Here is a 25,428-nt window from a genome sequence, read left to right on the forward strand (position 1 = left end):
CGCGGGGCTCTCGACCTTTTTGTGCCATACACCTCGTATGCCAGTCTGGTAAAGCCTACGCATCCCCTGGGGTATTTTTTTTAAATACTTTGGTTTTTTAAAATTAGGTTAATTTATAAAAGTAGGAAATGCATTATAACGGTTAGTGAAGAGAAAGATTTCGGCTGTTCGGGTTGACATTTTTTCCCATCCAAGTTCTGATACCTCCTGAGACCTCTGCACAGATGCCCGGGGTTTCTGCCCCCTCCAAGGTATCCCCCAAAGGCCTCTGCCGGCCCGACTTTTCTTCGCCCAAACCGTTAGCGCTAAGACGAAGCCGGCCCCTCGCGCCCCGCCCGCCCTTTTAAGGAGGGGCGAAGGGGCGGGGCCTGGCGCGAGCCGGGGAACCGAGCCGAGGCGGGGGGAGGACGGGGAAGCCCAACCTCGTGACGTCTCGCCGCGTCCCCGATGAAGGGGCGGGGCCGGCTCGGGCCGGCTCTTGGCAGCTCGCACCAGCTATCTTTCCCTCCGCCCCTTCCCCTCCCCCCCAAAAGCGCGGGCTGGCCTCAGGGCCGAAGTTCCGCTGGCCGGGCTCGGACGCTGGGGGAGGGGGGGGAGTGGAGAGGGCGAACGCCTCACTGCAGTCCTGCTCCTTTACCGGGACCGCTTCTCCGTCTTGCCGACGCCCGGAGGTCTTTGTGCGGAGTCCGGCTGCCCCGCGTTTCCCCGGATCTTTCGGTCCCGTTGCCGGGAGTTCCCCCCACTTCCGGTAGGGTGGCGAGAAGCCATCCCCCGTCTCCCCCCACGAGCGCGCCCTGGGGTAAGTGGTGAGTCGGCTTTGGGAGCGTGCTGGGGAGGAGTGGGTGGAGGGCGGGCGAGTGCCAGGACTCGGGTCCCGGCTTATGGTTCAAAGTGATCCCAGAGAGGCTGCCCTGTGGTTCCACGCCTTCGTTTGCCGGATGAGGAAACTGAGGCCCGGAGAGGGGCCGGGCCCGGCCCCGCCCCCTGCCCGTGCCCGCTGCTTACGGGCTTGCCCTCCTGCCGGGCTCGCTGAGGTCGGGGGCGCGGGACCGGTCCGCTGTCCGGTCTTCCCCCCATGAGTGGAGCGACTTGCCAGGGAGACCCGAGGGCGAGAACCCGGCTGCGTGCCCGCGGCGCCCGGTGCCCGGTGCGGGGCGAGCCCTGAGAGCGCCGATGGAAGCTCGTCCGTCAGGGCAGGGTTGCCTTCTCTTTTCTTTTGGTCTTGTAAAGCACTGAGATTGTCTCGTCTCGTCTCAGTTTAAATTAAGTGAGATAACTCCCGCCTCTGTGTCTAGCTCCTTATCTTTGCCCTGAGCTCTAGTCCTATGCAGGCTCTTCATACAGTTTTAAACTAAGCTGAAAAGATGTTTGCGAAACCTTGTTGGACATCTTTAGTGCCTGAATTTCAGTATGTCCTCCTTGGAGCCCCAAACCCTGAATGCCCTTCGAACTGCTTCGTCTGAAGAATTGCCAAGACCTGTAGGTTCTGCCTTGGCAGTCTCTCCAGACCACACGTTACCACTGCCTTAGTTCAAGGCAGTCCCTCTCTCCCTTTACCTTTCTCGTGGACTGTTGCAGTAAGTTTCCTAACTAGTTGCCCTGCCTTCAGTCTCTCATCTCTTTAAAATGTTTTTTATATGTTTGTTAAAATGACCCTCCTGATGCGTTGATCCCATGTTGTCATTCCCCTTTTGCCTGTAGGATAAAATAAAAACTCATTTACCTAGTAGTGAAAGACCTCTAGAATCTGATTCCAAACTACCTTTGCTACCTTATTTCATTCTACTCCTATTTGCTTAGGTGTCTGTACTCCTTCCGGCCATATGCATAGACTGCCCCCCTTGTCTAGAATACAAGAATCTGTAGATTTCTTGTTCACAAACTCTTCTTTCAAGTTTCACTCAGCTCAGGTGTCACCTCTGTGAAGTGTTCTATTACGTACGTGCTCCAGCCCTCTAAAGTGATCTGTTTCTACATTTTGCTTGCCACTTTCTCTAGATCTTTCATATAAGATTTAGTATTAAAAGAGGTCTTGGAGATTTAGTCCAGTTCTTTTTAAAAAATGATTAACCCTAGGCCTAGAAAATACACATGGCTAACGAACCAGCAGAGCTGCAATTTAAACCCAGATGTGCTAACTCTAAATCTAGTACTTCATAAAACTTGTGTATGTGTGTGTATGCTTTGTATACATATAAAGGGTTTATCAAGCACTATATATGCTTGATATATATGATATATATGCTTGTATATACACACACATATACATGATTTATAAAGTCCTTTACCAAAACAGTCCTGCAAGGTAATCTAACTATTTACAGCAGAAAACAGTGCTGGATCAGTCAAATCTTGAATTCAAATATTGGTTCTTGTACTACTTCCTGTGTGATCCTGAATAGATCATTTGATTTCTTTGAGCCTTATTGTCCTGGGTAATTACATGAGGATGTTAGATTAGATGACCTCAAAGATCCTATCCATTCCCAAATCTGTGAAACTCTGATCCCCATTTTACAGATAAGTAAACTGACACGTGACTTGACTATGATTACACGGCTAGTAAAATGTTGGAGCTGGAATGGAACACAGCTCTCCTAACTGCAAGCCTTAACCACCCTTCATCACATGCAGCTGCCTCTAGAGTGAAGGGTAAAGGGTAAGTATCGAGCACAGACTGTGATTGTCTGTCTTATCTATCACATTAGATTGTAAATTCCTCAAGGACTGAGACTTTCATCTATTTATCCTTAGCATCACTGCTTTGCCACCTAGTGGGTCATTAACATATTGGCTAAATTGATAAGGTTCATAATTAATTTTACACTCAAGATAACAGATTAGCACAGTTCTAGGGAATACAAAAGTATAAGACACCACACTTGTCTCATGAGGAACTTAAAATTTAATTGAGGAGGTAGCATATTTTAAATATTTAAAAGAATTTGACAAGGTAAATGCTGTAGAAATTCAGGATAGGAATGGTTCACTGCAAGTTAGAATTTCCACATAGGATCATAGATTTTAGTGCTGAAAGGGAGCATGGGGGCATATTGATAAAGGATTTTAGAATTTATGAAAATAAAATAGGTTATAGTGCAGAGAATACATAATTATGTCTTCTGTAGGATGACTCCTATAAAGTAAATAGCTTTCTTTTATAAACTGTAGTAGGCCTAAAGGATAGGTGGGAGATCCTAAAAGTTTTATCACTCATGATTGTATCGAAATATAGTGCATTGTTTCACAGTTTATCTTTTCAGTTTTATTATCTGAAAAGCATGTTGTGTCTTTTAGAGATACTTAATCTCTATTGCCAAGTACAGAAATTTTGTTACAGAGAATTAGATCTAGCAGCCCATTTAGGTTTTTTTTTCCCCTTGTTTGGGACTATCGATTTCTTTTTTATTTTTGTTCTCCTTTGAACATTTCACAGAATCCACATTTTACTTGTGTCATACTGATCCCCAGGTCATATTCCCCTACTTTCTTGGCTTTTAGTACCAGGTTCACAATATTAATTTCCTTCCCAAATCCTGTTCTACTAGGGGACTTGAATAGCCACAAATGTTCCATTCTCCCAATTCTTCAGTCTCAAGTCCTATAACTCACTTCTTTACCTCAGTCACATATAGGGGGAATCACAAACTAGAATTCATTACTAATCCTCACATACTTCACTTCCCTAATTAGAATCTCTGACATTCCCCTCTCTGACCATAATTCCATATGCCTTCATCCTTCCTAAATTATATTCTTCTTTAAGATCTCCAGAAATTATTCTCCTTCAGTATCTCCATCCCTCAGTATTTTCTCAGACTGTTAACCCTGCTCTGATTTCTTTTTCCCCCTTTGTAATCTCTGTTCAATAGTTAACCACTTCAGCTATACATTATTCCCTGTTCTTGATTGCCTTGTCCCTTTACCTTGTCCTGTTGCCACTCACCCTTGTCTTCCCTTTTTTCTGTTACCACTCACCTCTTGCCACACCTTAGCTTTGGATTCCTCTTATCATCTAGCTCTTCTCCTACTCTAGAGGAGCTGCAGAACACTGCTACAGGAATGTAGAAATTCTTACCTGTGCTGATGGACTATATTACATTATCATATTATGTAACCTCAACTGTATCCTCCCTGCTACAAAGCTGTACTTTTATTCCTCCCTAATTGATTCCCTTTTTCATTCCACACTGAAGTTATTTCAAACCTCTTCCATCCTCTAGCCTCCTATATCTTTTCCTCTTTCTCAACTGAGAGCCTTTCTTTTATCAATAAGAAAATAGAGACTATTCAGCTTAAACTCCTGTTTCTCCCATTTACTTCACCTTAAAATCCCTTGTTATCACCTCCCATTCTCTCATCTTTTCCTTTTCCTTGGTTTCTGGCAGAGGTGTGTCCCTTACTGCCAAGACCAACTACTCTACATGTGCACTTGATCCCATCTCTTTTCTTGTAGTAGATATCTTTCTTTCTTCCCTTTCTCCAATCTCCCCTCTGTTTCTACTGTTTTCTTCCCTACTACCTTCAAACTTCATCTCATCCTGAAAAAGCCTTCACTATTCACTACACTCTTCCATTCCTTTCAAGCTTTTGTTCTGTACTTCACCTCCCCTTTTCACCCAAATGCCTCTTAAGAACTATCCATACTCTCCACTTTTCTCTGCTCTCACTCCTTAACCCTTTCCTTCATGACCCATCACTCAGCCAAAATTGCTCTCTGAAGTTTTCATTGATCTCTTAATTGACAAATCTGGTGGTCATTTCTCAGTCATTATCCTTCTTGACCTCTGCTGTATTTGACATTAATGAACTCCTTGAGCAAGGACTTTTTTAAAAAATCTTTGTGTCTTCATTGCTTAGCTCGATAGTTAGGACCCCCTAGTAAGCTTGTTAACTGACCTGTCTGACCACTCTATTTTTCTGGGTCATAATCCTTATCATGCTCCCTAACTATGGATGTTTCCTGAAGTTTTGTCCTAAATTCCTTTGTCTTCTCCCTCTCATTTTTAGTAACCCCATAAAATTCCATGAGTTTAATGATCATTTCTCTGCACAAAGCTGCCACATCTACACAGAATTGGTCCCTGTCTCTCCCCTGACTTTTAGTCCCATGACACCAGTTGCCTATTGGATATTTCAAACTGGGTACTCCTGAGGCTTCTTAAATTCAGCATGTTTAAAACTGAACTTATCTTTTCCTTTAAGCCCTACCCTATTCCAGATTTCCCTATATCTATCCAAGGCATTGCCATCCTTCCAGTCTCACAGATGCAGAACTTTGACATTACCTTAAACTTCTCACTCTCCCTCACCCAACCCATCCAGATATCTTTCACATCCAGCCCCTTCTCATCACTCACAAAGTTACCATCTTAGTCTGGCTCTCCTCACCTGTTGCCCCAGATGCCTGGAATGAACTCGGGTCCTAAGAGTATTGTCTTCTTTAAAGAGAAGTGCTTGCTGCTGAAGCACCATTTTCTGCAGAAGCCTTTTCTGGTTATCTCAGTTTCTTGTGCCTTCCTTCCCAAACTACTTTGAATATATTTGTATTTGTTTACTTTATATTTAGGCCATATATATTTGTAGATGTTATTGTCTTCTCCATTCAAATGTAAACTTTGCTTAATAAGTATTTGTGGATTCCTTGATTGGATATCATCTTTACTAGAATACTTAACCTCAGTTAATGGGACACCCAGATCAGTTTCTTGTTCACCTAGGGTAAGGGGTTTCTTGTTAGGAGGTGATACCGAAACTCTGAAATGAGACTTAGCAAAATATCAGTAGATTTGTTATGTGTGTAATTCATAGTATTTATTTGATGACCTTTTTTTCAACTTGGTAATTAATAATTCAGTACATCTGTTAGTCTTGAGAAACTTCCATTAAGTATCTGCTTCTTTCAGCAGGTACACAGATAGAGAAACCCACCTTTGCTGCACCTCTAGACATTAGCCACTTTTAAAATTCTTGATTAATACACTTATTTTCATAGCCCTTTGCATTTTTATATGTGTTTGATTCCTGTGTAGTCAACTTTTGTCTCATTCTTCTCTCCTCTCATGAAGAGAAAAGGCAGTAAGATAACTGAAATGACAATATAACTTAAACTTAGATAAAATTTGCGTATCAAGTCTGCTGATTATTTGAAGTCAGTTTGACCTGAATGTAAAAGCTGCTTCTGACACTTAGTACTATGTGACTCTGGGAAGTTTCTTTACTTATCTGAATACAGTTTCCTTATCTGTGAAATGAAAATAGTATAGGAGTCTTTCTCTCTAGCTGTTATGAGGATCAAATGAGATAATATGCAAAAACCTCTTTGCAAACCTGAAAGCACAATTTTAAAAAGTTAGCACTTTCTCTCTATATGTGTATATGTAGTGTGTATGTTTGTAGGTATGTCTGTATATCTTTATGTTGAGATGATTGTCCCCGTAATTCAGTATTTTCATAGAAGGTGTCCAAGTTTCTATCCAGTGTTTTGTTGGTTCACATGTCAATCCTAAATATGAAAATAGCCACTTCCTCTGTACTAAGGAAAAGTTAACTGCATATGATAGAAAAAAGTAAAAGAATATAGCCAATGTCTGTTGGCCATATGTGACTTAGAATCAGTCAAAATGTTTTTAATTTAGCATAATTTCTACAAAAGTTCTGTTCTTGAGAAAAAGAAATTGATTACCTGAAAGCCATTTTAATTTAATTCAGAACCAAATTCCTAGAGTTGCGGTGTCACTCTACCCATCTCCACTTTTAAAGTATTATTTGTTCATAAATTTAAAATAAAACAATCAAACAAACAAAACCCATGTAATTCTTTTTCATTCATTACTGCAAGTCACACATTGATAAAATGTTGTCGTTTCTCATCACAGACAACTTCCTAACTATATAATGTGACAGCCAGGTGAGGAGACAACATCAGGTAAGCAGAAGATTGGGACTAGAGAGAGCGAGATGAGTGTTCCTGCAAGTAGCTGCAGCAGTCCCAGCTCTGCAGAAGCAGTCAGTGATTTCAAAGATCTCTGGGCAAAACTGAAGGAGTGTCATGACAAAGAAGTGCAAGGTAAGTTTTTTTAATGTTATTTTACTTTTCTTAAGTAATGATATTGTAAAGGTACATATCAGATAAAAAAGAAATGAATGTTGGCTGAGTCTAGAAAAAGTCCTTTTTGAATGCCACAGAGATCTGATCACTTCGCTGAGGGTGATTAACTTCAGTTGACCATTTATGCTCCAGTTAAATTAGCTTTGGTCTACAAACAACTACCAAATTTGTATTCATGAATAATTGTGTATTAAATACTTTCCTCTCTATGGTTTGATAGTGGTGTGAATAGACTAGATTTGTTCCTTCTAGCTCTAAAATTCCTAGCTTATTATATATTTATTGCTGGAATGTCACTAAAACCTGAGCCATTGTAATATGGGATTCATTATTAAAAATCTGTCAGTTTTAAAGCCTGTCCAAGGCAATTTATTTATTTGAAGGACCTTATGATGGCATAACTTCAACCTTAAAATAACTTGGCAAGACCCTACTGGTACTATTATTAATGCTCTAGCATTATTCTTTAGATTTTTTTGGATTTTCTTATGATTTTTAGTTTAATAAGGATTATTTGAATGCAAAATGTTTGACAAAATTAATTACTAATCTAGTCAGTATTAAAATTGTTAATTTGGCTTTTAAAATTAAATTTCACATTTTTTGCCTCCTAAATATGTTCAACAGAGTAATAGAGTTCTGTACTTTATTAGACTTCATTATTCCTTTGAAATTTTAGATCATATGAGTGACAGTACACTAAATAAACCTGAAGAGTGCCATTGATACTCCATTTTGCTTTTTTAAAATGGCTTGCTGTATTACCTTGTAACAGTTAATGAATGAATTTTAAATAGTTTTTCTGCTTCTAAAATGAAAGTCTTATCATATGTCCCTTTCTTGCCTTGGTGGATAAATGACGTAAGATATTTGAGCTTGGGGGCTATCTCAGTTAAAAAATGTTAGAGCTAGATCTGAAAGATTAGTGAAGGAAAATTATTGAGAAGCTCCAATTGTCCCATCTACAATATTTTTTTTATGAAATTATTTTTCATTTAAGTTTAGACTAAATAGATGTTTAGGTAAGGTCATTAATATAAAGAACCAGTTTCTACCATCTACCAAATAACTATACCCACCTCCCAACCTCCACCTCTCTTCCATTCGTGGGAGGAGCTTTTCTAGAGAATGTTTAATTGTGGCTACAGTATGGGTAAATCAAGTAGAGCAGCATCAAATTTGAATTACAGTATTTCAAACTTTATATTAATTTGTGATTTGGAAGTGAAATGAGATAGTTTTTTAAATTAATATAGCTTGGGTTAGAACAGTCAAAAAGAGTCAAAAAGACCTGAATTCAAATCTAACCTCAGAAACTAGTTGAGTGACCTTGCAAAAATTATTTAACGTCTGCCTGCTTCAGTTTCCTCAACTGCAAAATGGAGATAATAATTGCACCTAACTCTCTGGGTTGTTGTGAAGCTCAAACGAGATAACATTCGTAAAGTACCGTGCCTGGCACATAGATGCTTAATAAATGCTTGTTTCCTTCTCTTCCTTCCTTAATGGGACCAAATGTTTAAGTAACTGCATGTTTCCATGAACATCTGTGAAAGAAAAATGAACATTTTACCAAATTTTATTGATTTTATTTATGAATATTTTAAGATATTCATCAATTTAATGTTACCTTTACAACTAAAAGCTTTAAGAGCTTTGTCTGCATTACCTATTAGGCATCCTATGACATTTGGTAGATTTTCTTGAATGCTATTATTTTTTAATACCCATCAGAAACCACAAACCTAAGAATTCTTTATCCAGAGAGACTCGGTACAATTTCATTAAAAACTCTGTTTAAAAGTAGGACTTTTCAGATTCTTAACTTGATGTTGAGAATTTTTCAATAACATTGCCTGTTTTTTTTTAAAATCACATTGTCTGAGATGCCTCATCTTCTAAGAACTCACCTTTTAAGGAATATGACAGTCTCATGGGAAAAAAAATAGCAGAATAATTCTTTATAATACAGCTTGCTTTTTTGTATCCTCTAGGTAATAAATTATATAATTGCTACAAACACTCTAATGGTGCCTTCATTAGTCGAGTTCATACAAAAAAAATCCTAAGAGAGATTATTCTGGCCCCTCATGGCTTGGTTTGCCTACCATGAATAATAAAGAAAAGGAGAAAAATTCTATAATTCAATATACAAAATGTCTTTCCTCCCCCATTTATTTAGTGGTATTTTACAGATTCCTAAAGGTTTTAAATGCTAATTTAAAGGCCATTTAAAAACATACTTTAGGTTCAGACAAATTTGCCAGAGGGCAGACTTTTTTCATGCTTAGCCCTTTGTCAGTATTTCTCATCCAACTTTTGTATAAAATTAGATCCTCTGACTATGTGATAACATCAAAGACATGCCTGAAGGATAGTTAATTTATTAAGAAGGTGGGGATCCTCTTATAGAACTAGTGTAAGAGGCTATTTGAGAGACATCAAACATGGACTTGCCTGGACTATATTTATTTTGAAGTTTATAAATAGAGATGAAAATTGTCTAATTTCTTTTAAATCTAAGTGTCAGCAAGTTTTCATGAATAGTACCTGAAGAAAATGACATTTTCACTTGAATGTTCTATTCACTGATAAATATTTACATGCACCCAAACACCTACTATATGTATCTAAAGGCAAAATTTGGTCTCTCTCTCTCTCTCTCTCTCTCTCTCTCTTTCTCTCTCTCTCTCTCTCTCTCTCTATATATATATATGAGTGTGCCATTTCACAGTGTAATTATGGCGGGAGATTTTCTCTTAAAGATTGTTTTCATCCCATATCTGTGCATAGAACATGAAAACAGATTTTCATAAATGAAGTTTTTGCTCTAGGATTTTCAGATGAATTATTTCATATTAAACAAAGTATTTACTTACCACAGTGTGTTTTATAATTTTATTGTGCCAGATACCATATAAGTATGAACACCTTACAGAGTATTGTTATTTATTTAGCTTTTATATTTTAGAACTATCTCATGAAGATTTTAATTTGTTCAGAGGTGATAGAAATGGTTTTGAAGTTTTCTTATTTTTCTTGATGAATAACCTTTCTTGGATTTCTTGGATTCCTCTTTCTACATTTGTTCTTACGTGTCTAATTACTTTCAGGTGCAAGATGCATTAATGATGAATTAGAATTTAGAAAATTTTATTTCCCAGATTCATTATTGTTACAAATAAATATCTTGTGGATTCTCAGTTCAGTTGTGTTCTTATACTGTACTGAAAGTATTTTCCACATGCAAGTATGCTCAGGAGCTCATAGAAAACTGAGCAAATGTTATTATTATAAAATTAGAGCCACATTATATTTTTTAGCCTATTGACTTTCAGATGGAAGTGGGACTCATATTACCAGAAGAAACATGTTTCTTTTCAGTTTTATCTTGCTCCTTCAAGAACAGACATAATGCACTTGGTCTGCATTTATTTTATCAGTCACATTAATATTCACAAACAATATGGTGAGATGAGCACTAAAAATAAAGAGAATAACATACGGTTTCTATCCATAACTTCATCTACTGTCTTGGTCTTTTGTAATTTCCTGAGATTTCATTACAGTTTGCCAAAGTACAGAACAGCTTTGTAGAGATTTTTATGGACACTTAGAAGAGGTATTATGTTTTTAGCGTAGCATTGAGGTCTTTCTAAGCAGAATGATAAGTAAATTTCAAGGATAATTCATTGTAACTTCCCATACTATGCCAGTATTTCCACAGTGACAAGAATGTGACCTTATTCTTTTTCATTCTGTTAATGGATATCAGTAAATTTAAAAGTTTTAAGTTCACATAGATGAAACTGTCCACATTTAATAATTTATTTGTGATTGATATGAATTTGTATATCATAAATATGGGCAAATAATATGGATTTAAAATTTTTAACTTTGAAATTTCTATCCATCAAAGAAACATTAGCAACATTATTAATCTTCAAGTCAAATGAGATCTGTTATCAAGAGGGAAGTGATTTATGCACGTATTTTATATTTGTGCATTCACGAATCTTTTTAAATGTTCTAGTTGCACGTAGTTTGATCTTGTAATCAAGTGGTTTTGATTACTCAGTCCACTTAAATATTTTGGGGCAAGATGGGGGCATGAAAATGGGAACCAGGATCAAATTCTTGACACTGTTGCTTTTTGAATAACAATTCCTGCTACATTGCTGGATTCTTATAATTGGTGTGTGTTTTAAGCATACATATATTCACCTATTCACCTAGTACTTAATCAGTTCTGTTGCTCCTAAAATCAGATGCAAGTGGGGATAGTGTTACTTGTAGCACGATGTTTGGCCTTTTGAAGCATTGCCTCTTGAACTGGTAGCTCAGGTTGCCACTGTTACAATTCCAAATACTTGGCTGAACAGAATGCCTGTTCATACAAGAGCTGCATTGTTGTACAGCCTCATTCCTTCCGATGGGTGTGGACTAGGATTAAAGTACACTTTATAGGGGTTCTAATTGCAGATGCCTAATTGACTTGATGAATAGCAAGCACTTAAAAAAAAAAAACACAAACCTCTGTTTCTGGACTGATCTGCATGACAGAACAAATGTCTCACAGGTGTTGAGTGCTTATAAGATAAAAGAGTAGTCTTTCCATATTTCCCAAGAATTTTCTTTTGAAGTCTATACAGATTTTTGTATCTCATTGTTACCTTCCTTTTTGAAACGGTCTTTGGCAAGAATGCATTTTGTCTTTGGCTCCACCTTCCTTTTTTTTAAATGCAAGTCTGAATTTCAGGGGGTCGGCCAAAACAAAAAGCCAAGGAAATCTTGTCAACAAGTAAATTTTCATGTAATCATTCTTTGGAAGGGAAAAAGAGTGAGAAGATTGCTAACTCCAAATACTGCCGTAACAAGGTCATGTATTATTGGTGGTTCTTCAAGATTAAATGAGTTAGTGTGTTGTAAAGCCCCTAATTTGAAGGGTTTATAAATTCATCACTGTTACCTAAGAAAAATGGGAAAAAAATGCTTTAATTCATAAAATTCTACTTCCTCATGGAGAACAAACAAGAAAAATATGAAAGACATGTATATGATCTCTAAGTGGTATCTCAGTCTACCCTCTGAGAGAGTGTTATAGCCAAGAGTATAACATTATTCTTGTTTCTTTCCAAGGTTGTTATTTTTCCACCAGGTTAAGTTTCAGAGTTTAAGAATAAATTGTTGACATTCTGGAGCACCAGAGAAATGTGACCACCATATCAATCTCTGTGTGAAATATGCTTAGTTTCTATACTATTACTAGGGAGAAAAATAGGTTGACTTAAAAAAAATACTAAGGGAAGAAAGAAGGAAGAGTTTGGATGCATACAGAAAGTTAGGATCAGCTGGGTGTGGTGTGCACACCTGTAATTCCTGTGTGGGGAGAAAATGGGGCAGGAGGCTGTTAGATTGCTTGAGTTTGGGAGTTCTGAGTTGCAGTAGGGCTAACATTAATCTGGTGTTCACATTAAGTCTGCCACCAATAGAGTGTGCTCCCTGGAGCAAGGGGCCACCATATTGTCCAAGGAGGGCCAAACTAGCCAGGGTCAGAGACAGAATAATCAAAACTTCCATGTTGCTCAGTAATGACATTGGCCTGTGACCACTGTGCTTCTGGATGAAAAGGAGATTCAGTCTCCAAAAGATCCAAACAAAAACCTCACTTAGGTTATTGGCATTATTATTTTAGCAGTTAGTGATGGAAGTAGCAGTGGAAAAACTTAAATCTGAAGCAGAGTCTCTGAAAGATTGAGTAGCTAATTTTTTGTCAGACAGCTGTATTGATGATGCTATTATAAATTCCCATTCACAGCATGAAAAGCTTTTCTAAAATAATTTAAGTGGAATCATAAAGCTAGAAGAGACCTGAGAGATCATTTAATCTGACCCTTACCCATTCATACCTAAATGATAACTTTTTTTTTTACAACATCCACAATATGTGCCTAGTTGTCCAGCCCTTTAGAAGACCTTTAATGAGGGCAAACTCACTATTCCCTGAAGCAATCTGCTTAATTTTTTTAACAGCTGTAGCTGTTAGAAAGTGTTTCCTTATGTAATAAATGAAAGCTGCTTCCTTATACTTCCATCCATTAGTGCTAATTCTACCTTCTGAGACCAGAGTATAAGAAAACCATTTTTTTAAAATAGGAAAATTATATGTCAGAAAAGATTATGAAGTTGGAGTCAGGAAACTGTTAGTAGCTTTGTCTTTCCCTGCTATTCCTCTTCCTATCAACATAATTCCTTCTTAAAATCTGTCCAAGACCAGGCTATTTACCTGCTTTGTGACTTTCCCTGTCAGGTACTTAGACCAAGGATAAAGGCATAAGATTTTTCAGATCTCTTCTGTTTCATGTACCAAATCATGTATCCATTTCAGTTCTCATTAACAAAACATAAATACATAAAAAGAAGCTTATTCAGATATGAACCAAGGCTAAAGACCTTGGTTAAGTAACTTTTATGTGTTGGAAAAATGAAAAATAGGATTTGAAGGTCCTGAAAATGGTGCTGTCAGAAAAATCATGCCCTAATACAAACTATATAATATACATGTATATAAGCATATGTGCCTACTTACATAAAACTTAAAATCAAGTCTGAAACTTCTGTTAGAGAGTAAATTAGTTGCTTAAGAAGGCCTTTTTTTAACTATATAATTATATCATGAACTGAAAGGAATAATTTATTCATTGGACCCTAGTGACCTCAGTATCATAGACATTAATATAACATATCAAATTGCTTTGCTTCTCAGTGAGAGGAAAGAGGGAGAAAATTTGGAACTCAAAATTTTAAAAAAGCAAATGTTGAAAACTGTTTTTAGCTTGTAATTGGGAAAAAACCAAAGTTCCATTTAAAAAATAGTGGAAATGTATTTCCTTCTTATTAACATTGTCATTACTCTAACACCAGACTGAAGCTGTGAAATGTATCAGTAAATTACAGCTGTTCTTTTTTTTCCCCACTTTTTAGCCTTACAGATCAAAGTAACCAAGCTGAAAAAGGAGCGGATTTTGTAAGTATCTGTAATGTGACATCAATATTTTTTGGTATTTCATTTTTCTTATAGTCACTTGTAATTTTTGAGCTGGAAAACATCCATCTGATTCAGTTCCCTCAATGTAAGGAAACTTAAGCATCTTATGACCAGTTGGTAGCAGAGGTGGCATTAGAAGGCTGTCTCCTGACTTCCAGTCCAGTGTTCTTTCACTATACTGTGCTGGCATGGGCCTTTAGTGGTAAGGAGGGGAGAGAAATACTGATTTATAAAAATTTATTCAAATAAAATTTAATATTCACAAATGTAACATAAATTTTTGGAAGGCAAATTTTTTTTTTCTTCTCAAATTTTGCTTTGTTTCCTTACTGATCATTTTAGATCATATTATAATTATCCAGTTCTTCAAATTATAAGCAGCTACTGCATAAATGGAAGCAACTAAGTGGCTCAGTGGATAGAGCCTTGGGTCTGGAGTCAGGAAGACCTTAGTTCAAATCTGACCTCAGATACTTACTAATTGTGTGACCCTAGGCAAATCATTTAACTTCTGTTTGCTGTAATCTGCTGGAGAAGGAAATGGCAAACCATTCCAGTGTCTTTGCCAAAAAAACTTCATAGAGTCCTGAAAAGTCAGACACAACTGAACAACTGCATAAATGCTTTACAGTTTACAGATTTTAGCCGTGTTTGAATTGAATACCCCTGTTATCATCTAATATCTTTTTTTTTTTTTATTAAATTTATTTATTTAACTTTTAACATTCATTTTCACAAAATTTTGGGTTACAAATTTTCTCCCCTTTTATCCCCTCCCCCCCCAAACACCAAGCATTCTAATTGCCCTTATGACCAATCTGCTCTCTCTTCTATCATCCCTCTCTGCCCTTGTCTCCATCTTCTCTTTTGTCCTGTAGGGGCAGATAGCTTTCTATACCCCTTTACCTGTTTTTCTTATTTCCTAGTGGCAAGAACATTACTCGACAGTTGATCCTAACACTTTGAGTTCCAACTTCTCTTCCTCCCTCCCTCCCCACCCCTTCCCTTTGGAAGGCAAGCAATTCAATATAGGCCATATCTGTGTAGTTTTGCAAATGACTTCCATAATAGTTGTGTTGTATAGGACTAACTATATTTCCCTCCATCCTATCCTGTCCCCCATTACTTCTATTCTCTTTTGATCCTATCCCTCCCCATGAGAGTCGACCTCGAATTGCACTCTCCTCCCCATGCCCTCCCTTCTATCATCCCCCCCACCCTGCTTGTCCCCTTATCCCCCACTTTCCTGTATTGTGAGATAGGTTTTCCTACCAAAATGAGTGTGCATTTTATCCTTTCCTTTAGTGGAATGTGATGAGAGTAGACTTCATGTTTTTCTCTCACCTCCCCTCTTTATTCCTCCACTAATGAGTCTTTTGATTGCCTCTTTTATGAGAGATAATTTGCCCCATTCAATTTCTCCCTTTCTCTTCCCAATATATTTCTCTCTCACTGCTTGATTTCATTTTGTTTTAAAGATATGATCCCATCCTATTCAATTCACTCTGTGCACTCTGTCTCTATGTATGTGAGCGTGTGTGCATGTGTAATCCCACCCAGTACCCAGATACTGAAATGTTTCAAGAGTTACAAATATTGTCTTTCCATGTAGGAATGTAAACAGTTCAGCTTTAGTAAGTCCCTTATGACTTCACTTTGCTGTTCACCTTTTCATGCTTCTCTTCATTCTTGTGTTTGAAAGTCAAATTTTCTTTTCAGCTCTGGTCTTTTCATCAAGAATACTTGAAAATCCTCTATTTCGTTGAAAGGCCATTTTTTCCCCTGAAGTATTATAGTCAGTTTTGCTGGGTAGGTGATTCTTGGTTTTAGTCCTAGTTCCTTTGACTTCTGGAATATACTGTTCCATGCCCTTCGATCCCTTAATGTAGAGGCTGCTAGATCTTGTGTTATCCTGATTGTATTTCCACAATACTTGAATTGTTTCTTTCTAGCTGCCTGCAGTATTTTCTCCTTGACCTGGGAACTCTGGAATTTGGCCACAATGTTCCTAGGAGTTTCTCTTTTTGGATCTCTTTCAGGCGGTGTTCTGTGGATTCCTTGAATATTTATTTTGCCCTCTGGTTCTAGAATCTCAGGGCAGTTTTCCTTGATAATTTCATGAAAGATGATGTCTAGGCTCTTCTTTTGATCATGGCTTTCAGGTAGTCCCATAATTTTTAAATTGTCTCTCCTGGATCTATTTTCCAGGTCTGTTGTTTTTCCAATGAGATATTTCACATTATCTTCCATTTTTCCATTCTTCTCTCTTTGTTCTGTGATTTCTTGGTTTTGCATAAAGTCATTAGCCTCCATCTGTGCCATTCTAGTTTTGAAAGAACTATTTTCTTCAGTGAGCTTTTGAATCTCCTTTTCCATTTGGCTAATTCTGCTTTTGAAAGCATTCTTCTCCTCATTGGCTTTTTGAACCTCTTTTGCCAATTGAGTTAGGCTAGTTTTCAAGGTGTTAATTTCTTCAACATTTTTTTGGGTCTCCCTTAGCAGGGAGCTGATCTGCTGTTCATGCTTTGACTTCATGTCTCTCATTTCTCTTCCCAGCTTTTCCTCTACCTCTCTAACTTGATTTTCAAAATTCTTTTTGAGCTCTTCCATGGCCTGAGCCCATTGGGTGGGCTGGGACACAGAAGCCTTGATTTCTGTGTCTTTGCCTGATGGTAAGCATTGTTCTTCCTCATCAGAAAGTAAGGGAGGAAATGCCTGTTCGCCAAGAAAGTAACCTTCTATAGTCTTATTTCTTTTCCCTTTTCTGGGCATTTTCCCAGCCAGTGACTTGACCTCTGAATATTTTCCTCACACCCACCTCACCTCCTGATCCTCCCAGCCCGAGTTTGTGGTCTCCATCTAATATCTTAATAAAAATTATAATCATGTTAGAGGCAGGTGTAGGTTTAGTACCAGCACTTACCGTATCATTTCATCTCACTGGTCCTGTGGATATTTGTTCAGTACTATATTTTGTATCAAGTGGCTTCATTTCCTTCTTACCTTTTAAAACCACCAAGGATGTGATAAAAAGCTAGAATAGTTGGATATATACCTGGGAGCATTTAAGTTTTACCTTTTTTTCTCTGTTCTAATCTGAAAATGAATGCAAAGAGAAAATACCTAGCTTCCCTGTCATAGGGTTATGCTAAATTTTTGGCTAGCCCCCTAGAATCTATTTGTATCTTGCTAAACTTAAAATTCTATAAAGTCAGATACAATATAATAGGGTAGTCAAAATTGAAGCAGTGTCTAAGCAGTATGGATGGGCTGATTGGTTCAAATTTACAGTTGAGTATTTCAAATCAGTTTTTATTAGAGTAAAAACTAAAACCACCTTATTTATAGTTGCTATAGAACACTTTATTTAACTCATATACATATATCCCATTTCCTTATGAAGTTCTGCTACAAGAGAGAACCCCTAATTCTCAGGTTGCTTACAGAGAAACTTCCAACAGATTTCTTGTGAAGAGAACACTCAAGGTGGGGTACATGAGCCACATTTTTGCAACCCTGAGTTTTGGGATTACTCAGTGAATAGTCATTGCACTTCTTACATAATGGTTCCTGCTATGTTCAGTAATACTGAATTCTCAACATTTTCACAGTGTAGGGAAAGACCATAAATTTCCTGCTCTTTCTGTAGACAGTTACTGTTTTCCTGACATCTCTAATGTCAAGGAGCTGCAATGAACTTGAATCCACAGTCAGATCTCTTGTCTTTGTGGTGTTGTTGTTGTTGTTCAGTTGTTTTCAGTAGTGTCCCCATTTGGGATTTTCTTGGTAGAGATACTGGAGTGGTTTGCCATTTTCTTTTTAACTCATTTTACAGATGAGGAAACTGAGGCAAACAGTGTTAAGTGACTTGTCCAGGGTCACACAGCTACTAATTGTCTGAAGACAGATTTGAACTCAGGAAAATGAATCTTCCTGACTCCAGGTCTAGCTCTCTATCTTCTGCACCTCCTAGCTGTCTTTATACTTAAGAGTTATTTTCATGATTATAGGACTTGGATTTTTTAAAAAGTCAGTCAAAGGATAAAATCATGTAGCTTTCATTCTTGATTGCATCATTAAAATTTCTTACTACCTATTTATTCCCTGGTTTTATGAGGTTTGTAACTGTTTTGTCCATTGAAAATCCCACGGTAAAATGTATGTTTTGCTTTCAGAAAGAGATACGCATTTTTTTAAGGATGAATTTTTTTCTGAAGTGTTTTTAGAAAAGTTTACTTTTATGTTATTAATTTCATACTCAGAATACCCTGAATAGTGAATACATTTGATTTAGGTGCAATGAGTTTTTTAATCATCTGTAGAAGATGAGTATTATCAGTGGCATACTGTTTGTGACTCAATACATACCAAACTAAATAGCTAAGTTATTGTTCACTGGAATCATTCTACAAGCCTCTCATTGTATGTGTAATAGCCCTATATAGGAGTTCTTGTTCCTTCTGACTCTTTTGAATACCTAAGGTTTAATGTTTCAGAGTTGATAACTAGTTGGACAATAAGTCCCTTATGCTGTAGTTTCGTTCAATGTTGAAGCTAATGATCTTGTAAATGCTGGGTCATAGGCCATTCATTAGAGGTACTACCTTCAGAGCCAAAATGCCAATCATTTTGGTGAAGCAGTATTTGAATTTGCAAGGTGATTGTAAATTTTAGGTTATATTCACCACCAAAATGCTTTTCAAAGAAATCTTAAGTTTACAGCAAAGGATACTTAAAGTAAGCCTAGCAATAACATGTATATGTTTGTTGAGGAATTAAATGTTTAAAACAATATTTCCATAAACCTGAAATATTAACAGTAAATATTAAGTTTTGATATTATAATAATCACAAAATTGTGGACTCTTGGAGTTGGAAGGGACTTCAGTGTCCATCTTATACCTGATCAGAAATCTCCACAACATACCTTAGAAGTGGTTGATCTTTCAGCCTTTGCTTAAAGACCTTAAATTAGGGAGGACCCATTACATTTCAAGATAATCCAGGTATGCTTTTGGATAGTTCTTATTGTTAGGAAGTTTTATATATATCAGGCTAAATTTATCTTTTCACAATTTTCACTCATTTGCTTCTAGTTCCCATGAAAAGCAGAACAAATCTATTTTATCTTCCACATGACATCCCTTCATGTACTTGAAGACTACTTTTATGTTCCCTTTAGTTCTCTTCTGCAGGCTAAATGTTCCCAGTTTCTATACTAGTTGTCATATATCATAATCTCAAGTCCCTTCACTGTTCTGGTTATTCTCCCCTGCACACTCTGCAGCTAGTTAATGTTTTTCTAAATTGTGGTAACTGCAACTGAACAAAATACTCTAGATGTAGTCTGACTAGGGCAGAATAAAATTAGAATGTTACCTCTTGATTCCTAGATACCAGATCTGTCAGGGTAGCTCAAGATTATTGCTCATATTGAGATCCAAATCCACTAAAATTCCCATGTGTTTCAGGCATGATCTTGTCTAGCGTTATCTTGTCTATCTTGAACTTGTGAACTTTACTTTTTAAATGTGAGTGCATTTATTCTTATTGAATTTCATTTTGTTCCATGTCCAGTATTTTAACCTATCAAAGACCTCTTTGAATCCTGTCTCCCAGTTGTGTATCATCTGTAGATATGATAAACATTCTGTGACTTTATCCAGAATTAAAAAGTTAAATAACAGAAGACTAAGCACAAAACCCTAGGGCATGCCACTGGACACTATCTTTTTACTCTGTACTTCTTACCACTGTATCAGAATGAAACTTTTTCACTTACAGATTATAGATGCTTATTTGTAATTTAAAATCAGGTAACTAAAATTTTTGAATTTTATAAATAAAATGCTAATGTGTATTTTCCCTGACAATGGCAACCACTGCCCAGATACCCCTTTTTTATTGAAATAAGAAAAAGTTCTCTATATTTGCATATGACTCTTTATGTGACTTGCTTACAAATATTATGAAGTCTATGAATAACATGCCAGGTATGAAAACAGACTGGCAATATAGTAACTACAATATAAGTACTATGTAGCTATGTACAGATAATGGTGTGTACCTCAAGTACCCCTGGAGTCATATACCTGGCAAAGGTAAGTGGCTATGATGAGAGCTGGGGGGAGGGGTTGTGAGACCCCCTGCAAAGACCAGAGTACCAGAGGCAGGTCCCCTGGAATGAATTCGTGAACTCAAGCATTCTTGAGGTCAGGATAAAGATTTATTACGCTTTTCACCAGGCAAGAGTTCTTAGGGAACCTGTAACCTTAGAGGGATACAGGTAAACTTTATGTAGGATATTCTATAGTAAAACATGTGCCAAATATGATTAGGTGATTCAGGGTGGGATTAGGGAGTGGTTAGTTCTTAAACTAACTTTTGGTATCTACTGCACAGGTATTTTACCCAGAATTCATCAGGAAAGAGCCCAACAGGGGGCTACATGGAGGTGTGGGTTTAGGCCTGAAACGTCACTGTCAACTAATGGTCAGGACTGACTAAGGATTCCAGGTTGCTCTCATTAATGTATTGATGAGTAGTCAGTGAGTAGTAAATGTTGTTGTGACCCAGCACACAGCTAGATCAGCCAGTACACAGCTGGTTCAGACTATAGGTGCAGCTGACTACTGTAGCAGGAAGGGAGATAACGGTTGTTGCTGGGCAGACTGTGTCCTTGGGCTGGGGAGAAACTGCCTGGGATAGTCTTTTGAGACTAGGGAGAAATGTGATTTTGGAATTGAGGTCTAAGCACATGCACCCAAGCACCCCATCAGCTACTTTGAGAAATGAGAGAACTGCTAAGATTCTGCTCTCCACTTTCAGACCAGAGACTGGAGTTCTTCTGATTGTAGTCGTTTTGGTCGTTTCCTCCCACTGCTGAGAGTATGGCTTTTGTCATACTCTTATGACAAGAGTAGGAGTTTTTCCAGAGGCTTCTTGCCCCTAGGAATCCTTCCATGAAACAAAGGACATGACAGTTAAGTGTGTTATCATTAAATCTTCCCAGACTTATATTTTGCTCGTAAATCATGCTGACTTACAATTGCATACATTTTACTTTATAAGAGCCAAGATCTGTTTCATTTTTTGTCTTTATATCATCAGCACTCATCACAGTAATGTGCTCAGAGTAGGTGCTTAGTGAATGTTTGTTGATTAATTGAACTTAGTTTTTAAACTGATCGACTTGACTAATTTTGTTGGAGATTAAAATTTGGGGGATTGTGATTGTAATCTCTTTGGGAGCATCTAGTTTAGTGCTTTTGTACACAGTCAGTACTTAATAAGTTATAGTCCATATAGATAAATAATGAAAGAGGTCATCCCATTTGTAATGTTAAGTGAAAGGCTAAATCTTAGTGCTTTAGTTTCTTTATAGCTGTATTGATTTAATTGGATCTTCTGAAGCTTCTACTATGGCTATCCACTTTGCATTTGCAAATCTCCTTTGCAAAGGATTTTTCAAGAAAATCCCTTCTTTTACCTGTGGATATTTAAAGTTGTAAACCAAGGACTCTAAATAAATAAAATCTTTGTCAAACACTTTTTTTCTGTCTTTAAGATGCAATTGATGGGAAAAGAATTTTGACTTTTTCATTATTTCTATCATAGTTGACAGTTTCTTTGTGGTGAGTCAGGTTCATAATGATTTAACTGTTTTCTTCTACCTGTTTTCTTTTACTCAGAGTAGTCCTTTTTCTTGACCTACTAAAGTAATGAGGCACCTATGTTTTGGCTTGTCAAATCAGTCTTGCTGCTTTAAAGTCATGTTTATATAATTTTGCACCTACAATTTATCATTTGTTTACAACATTTTGCATATGACTAGTACATTTGTTATGTAACAGAATGCAAAATACTCCATTAACTCGGCAAAATAGCCATTTAAACCCAGAGAGTTATACTGAGTCATCAGTTTGATAACGTTCTGGGAAAATATACAGTGGGATAAGTTTGTAGATAAAACTAACTTAAAGCAAAATTCTTTTGGTATAGTTAACCCATTTTGGATAGGTTCCAGTTGTATCCTAATTATCAAAACAAAACTCCAGTGTATTATTTTCATTTGTTTGAACTAGACTCATTTGTGTGTCTTTAGAAATATTTTATGCCTGGTTTTTTGGACAGTTTAAGGGTCATCATATAATCCCTTTAATGAATTTATAAATTTACATAAAGACCATTATTTTTACAACTGGATTGAGAAAAATCAATAATCAAGTAATTGAGATGCTAGTTTTATACTTTTAAAGCTGTCTTATTTATCTTTCATAACATGGCTTAGTTTTAAGACAAATATTTGCTGATTCTTTGTTCTGAGTTCTGAGAATAGTTGGCTACCAGAAAGTCAAACAGCATTGTAAGGTATATTTCATTATGTTCATAGTTATAAAAAAGTCTTTATGATATATATTTTTCACTCAAAATATATAAATTTTTATGAAAAAATATTTTGAATTGTTATTTGGAGAGGTGGGATGTGTGTGTGTGTGTGTGTGTGTGTGTGTACACATTTGTGTGTACATAATGGCACTTTTTAGGCCATTTAGATTTAATGCTATACTTAAGTGGATGATATTATCTAGTAGCACAGAAGCTAAAAGATAATCCTGCATATAAATTTAATTACGTTCTAAAACCTTGATTAAGTTGTTTTTGTGAGATTTATCTAAAATTGCAAATTGTGGTCTATTGCTCATGAGCAATTTTTGAGTAGGCATAAGTGTACCTTTCGGAAAATTAGAAAATACTTGGTTATTCTACTGACCTGGAAACAACAATTTTAAAAAATCAGCTATATCATAAGTTTTTATGTATTTTAGAAGGTACATTATGATTGCTTACGTTGAAACTTCATAGCAGTTATTATGAGTAATGGAAAGCTGCCATTCTTTCATTTTTTTAGTGTCTGAAAATCTTTCATATTGTATACCTTTCATGCCCTTAATATTAATAAGTAAACATTTTTCAACCGCTTAACCTTTTGGGGAAAACCAATAAGAAAGTTTTGGAATTTAAGGCAGTTTTTTATCATTCTTATCCAGTGCAATTAAAATCCTATACAATTTTGTTTCCAAGCTCTGTCCGATTAGTTATTTCAGATGTTTTAAAGCAGCAAAATTCTAACAAAATAGAGGGAATAGAAACAATTTCTTATACTCCCATAGTAGTAAGGGATATTTAGTTTCATAAAAATACTTTTCTTTTTTTCCTCAAGAGATGCACAGAGATTGGAAGAATTTTTTACCAAAAATCAACAACTAAGAGAGCAACAGAAAGCCCTTCATGACACCATTAAAGTTTTGGAAGATCGGTGAGTTTGCAAATGATTATAAAATATATTTTGAAATAGAGATTATGTTTTTTAATGTAAATGCACTATTTAATTTTTAATCATATTTGGATTTTAAAGCTGATATCCCTACCACTACCACCAGCACCTCTCTCCTGCCCTTTTCCCTTTGTAAATTCTGAAAAAAGAATTTCCCCAAGATGAAAAAATAGTATCATGACTGTAGTAACAAAGATTGAGCGGTTGCTCCCTGATTCCTCCCTTCATTCTACCAGGCTGGAAATAATCTCTCATTTCTCTGTTTTCACATTGTGCATCTCTCATAGCACTTATATACTTCTCTTGTTGAAACAGAGAAGATACTCAATAGTGTCCTTTTTCTCTTGTACCCCACATCTGGTGCCTTGCTTACATGAATACTATATGTTTTTTGAAATTTTATTTTCAATTCCAAATACCCTCTCCCCATCCTTCACCACTGAGAAGGCAAGGAAAACAAAACCCATTACAAATATATACAGACATGGAAATGAAATTTCGCATTAACCAGCCACACTACATGAAAAAAGTAGCATTGTCATTTTTATTATATTGGCTTAGCCTACCCATGAGCAGTTACTATTTTTGCAGTTATTTAGATCTGATTTTGTGTGTTTGAAGAGTTTTGTAATTGTGTTCCTACAGTTCCTGTGTATTTTTCTTGGCAGGTAAACTCCCAGGTATTTTATACTGTCTGTAGTTATTTCAAATGTAATTTCTCTTTCTAGCTCTTCCTTCTAGGTTTTGTTGATAATATATAGAAACACAGATGATTTTGTATGGGTTTATTTTGTATCCTGCAACTTTGCTCAAATTGTTAATTATTTTGATTAGTTTTTTAGTTTACTCTTTAGGGTCCTATGTAAACCATTTCATCATCTGCAAATAATAATCATTTTGTTTTTTCATTGTTTATATTTCTTCTATATATCTCTTGTCTTTTTAAAGCCCACATTACTAGTACTAGTATTATTACTAATATTAGTAGTATTTTATTAATGCACTACTAATACTAATAATAATACTTCAACTCTGTTATTTTTTTAAAAATTTTATTATTTTCTTTTTACAATTTTTTTACACTTAATAGTATTTTATGTTTTCAAATTATATGTAAAGATAATTTTCGACTTTAATTTTGAGTTCCAAATTTTTCTCCCTCCCCAAGATAGCAAACAACCTAATATAGGTTATACATGTACAATCATGTTAAACATATTTCTACTTTAGTTATGTTGTAAAAGAAAAATCAGAACAAAAGAGAAAAACCACAAAAAGCAAAGTGAAAATAGTATGCTTCAATCTGTATTCAGACTCCATAGTTCTTTCTTTGGATTAGATAGCATTTTCCATCACAAGTCTTTTGGAATTGTCTTGGATCATTGTATTGATGAGAAGAGATAAGTTTATCATAGTTGATTATCTCACAATGTTTCTGTTACTGTGCACAGTGTTATCCTGGTTCTGCTCACTTCACTCAGCATCAGTTCATGTAAGTCTTTCCAGGTTTTTCTGAGATCTGTCTGCTCATCATTTATTATAGAACAATAGTATTCCATTACATTCATATACCACAACTTGTTCAGCCATTCTCCAGTTGATGGGCGATCCCTCGACTCCCAATTCTTTGCCATCAAAAAAGAGCTGCTATAAATATTTTTGTACGTGTGGGTCCTTTTCCCTTTTTTAAGATCTCTTTGGGATAGAGACCTGCTGCGGGCCAGCCGCATCAGCTGCCAGTTGTGATTGCTGAGAGATTGTGAAAGAAAAGTAGACATGGGGCCAGGTGAAGAGTTGTAAAGGACATCTCTCATTTATTAACTGGATAGCCAAGATTTATATAGGTTATTACAGGCAAGCAAGCAGAATTGTTCATTGTGAGAACTTTCAAGCAACCAACGTAATTCCCATGAGAACATTTTTAAATTATTT

The 25,428-nt window shown here is 36.5% G+C and overlaps 1 protein-coding gene across 4 annotated transcripts in view; it reads left to right on the forward strand.

The window, feature by feature from the left end:
- Nucleotides 1-661: 661 nt before the first annotated feature.
- Nucleotides 662-25,428, forward strand: part of RBBP8 (RB binding protein 8, endonuclease) — a 102,174-nt gene continuing 77,407 nt past the window's right edge. Inside the window, exons 1-5 of one of the 4 annotated variants that reach the window (XM_072604379.1) lie at nt 665-799; nt 2,521-2,659; nt 6,879-7,069; nt 14,096-14,138; nt 23,383-23,478. In XM_072604379.1, the coding sequence (XP_072460480.1) occupies nt 6,961-7,069; nt 14,096-14,138; nt 23,383-23,478 (248 nt within the window). In that variant the 5' untranslated portion in view covers nt 665-799; nt 2,521-2,659; nt 6,879-6,960. Of the gene's footprint in view, nt 807-2,520; nt 2,660-6,878; nt 7,070-14,095; nt 14,139-23,382; nt 23,479-25,428 lie in introns of all 4 variants that reach the window. The other 3 variants (XM_072604380.1, XM_072604378.1, XM_072604381.1) reach the window with 3 other exon arrangements.

The sequence above is a fragment of the Notamacropus eugenii genome, chromosome 4, assembly GCF_028372415.1.
Source record: "Notamacropus eugenii isolate mMacEug1 chromosome 4, mMacEug1.pri_v2, whole genome shotgun sequence".
Taxonomy (NCBI): domain Eukaryota; kingdom Metazoa; phylum Chordata; class Mammalia; order Diprotodontia; family Macropodidae; genus Notamacropus; species Notamacropus eugenii.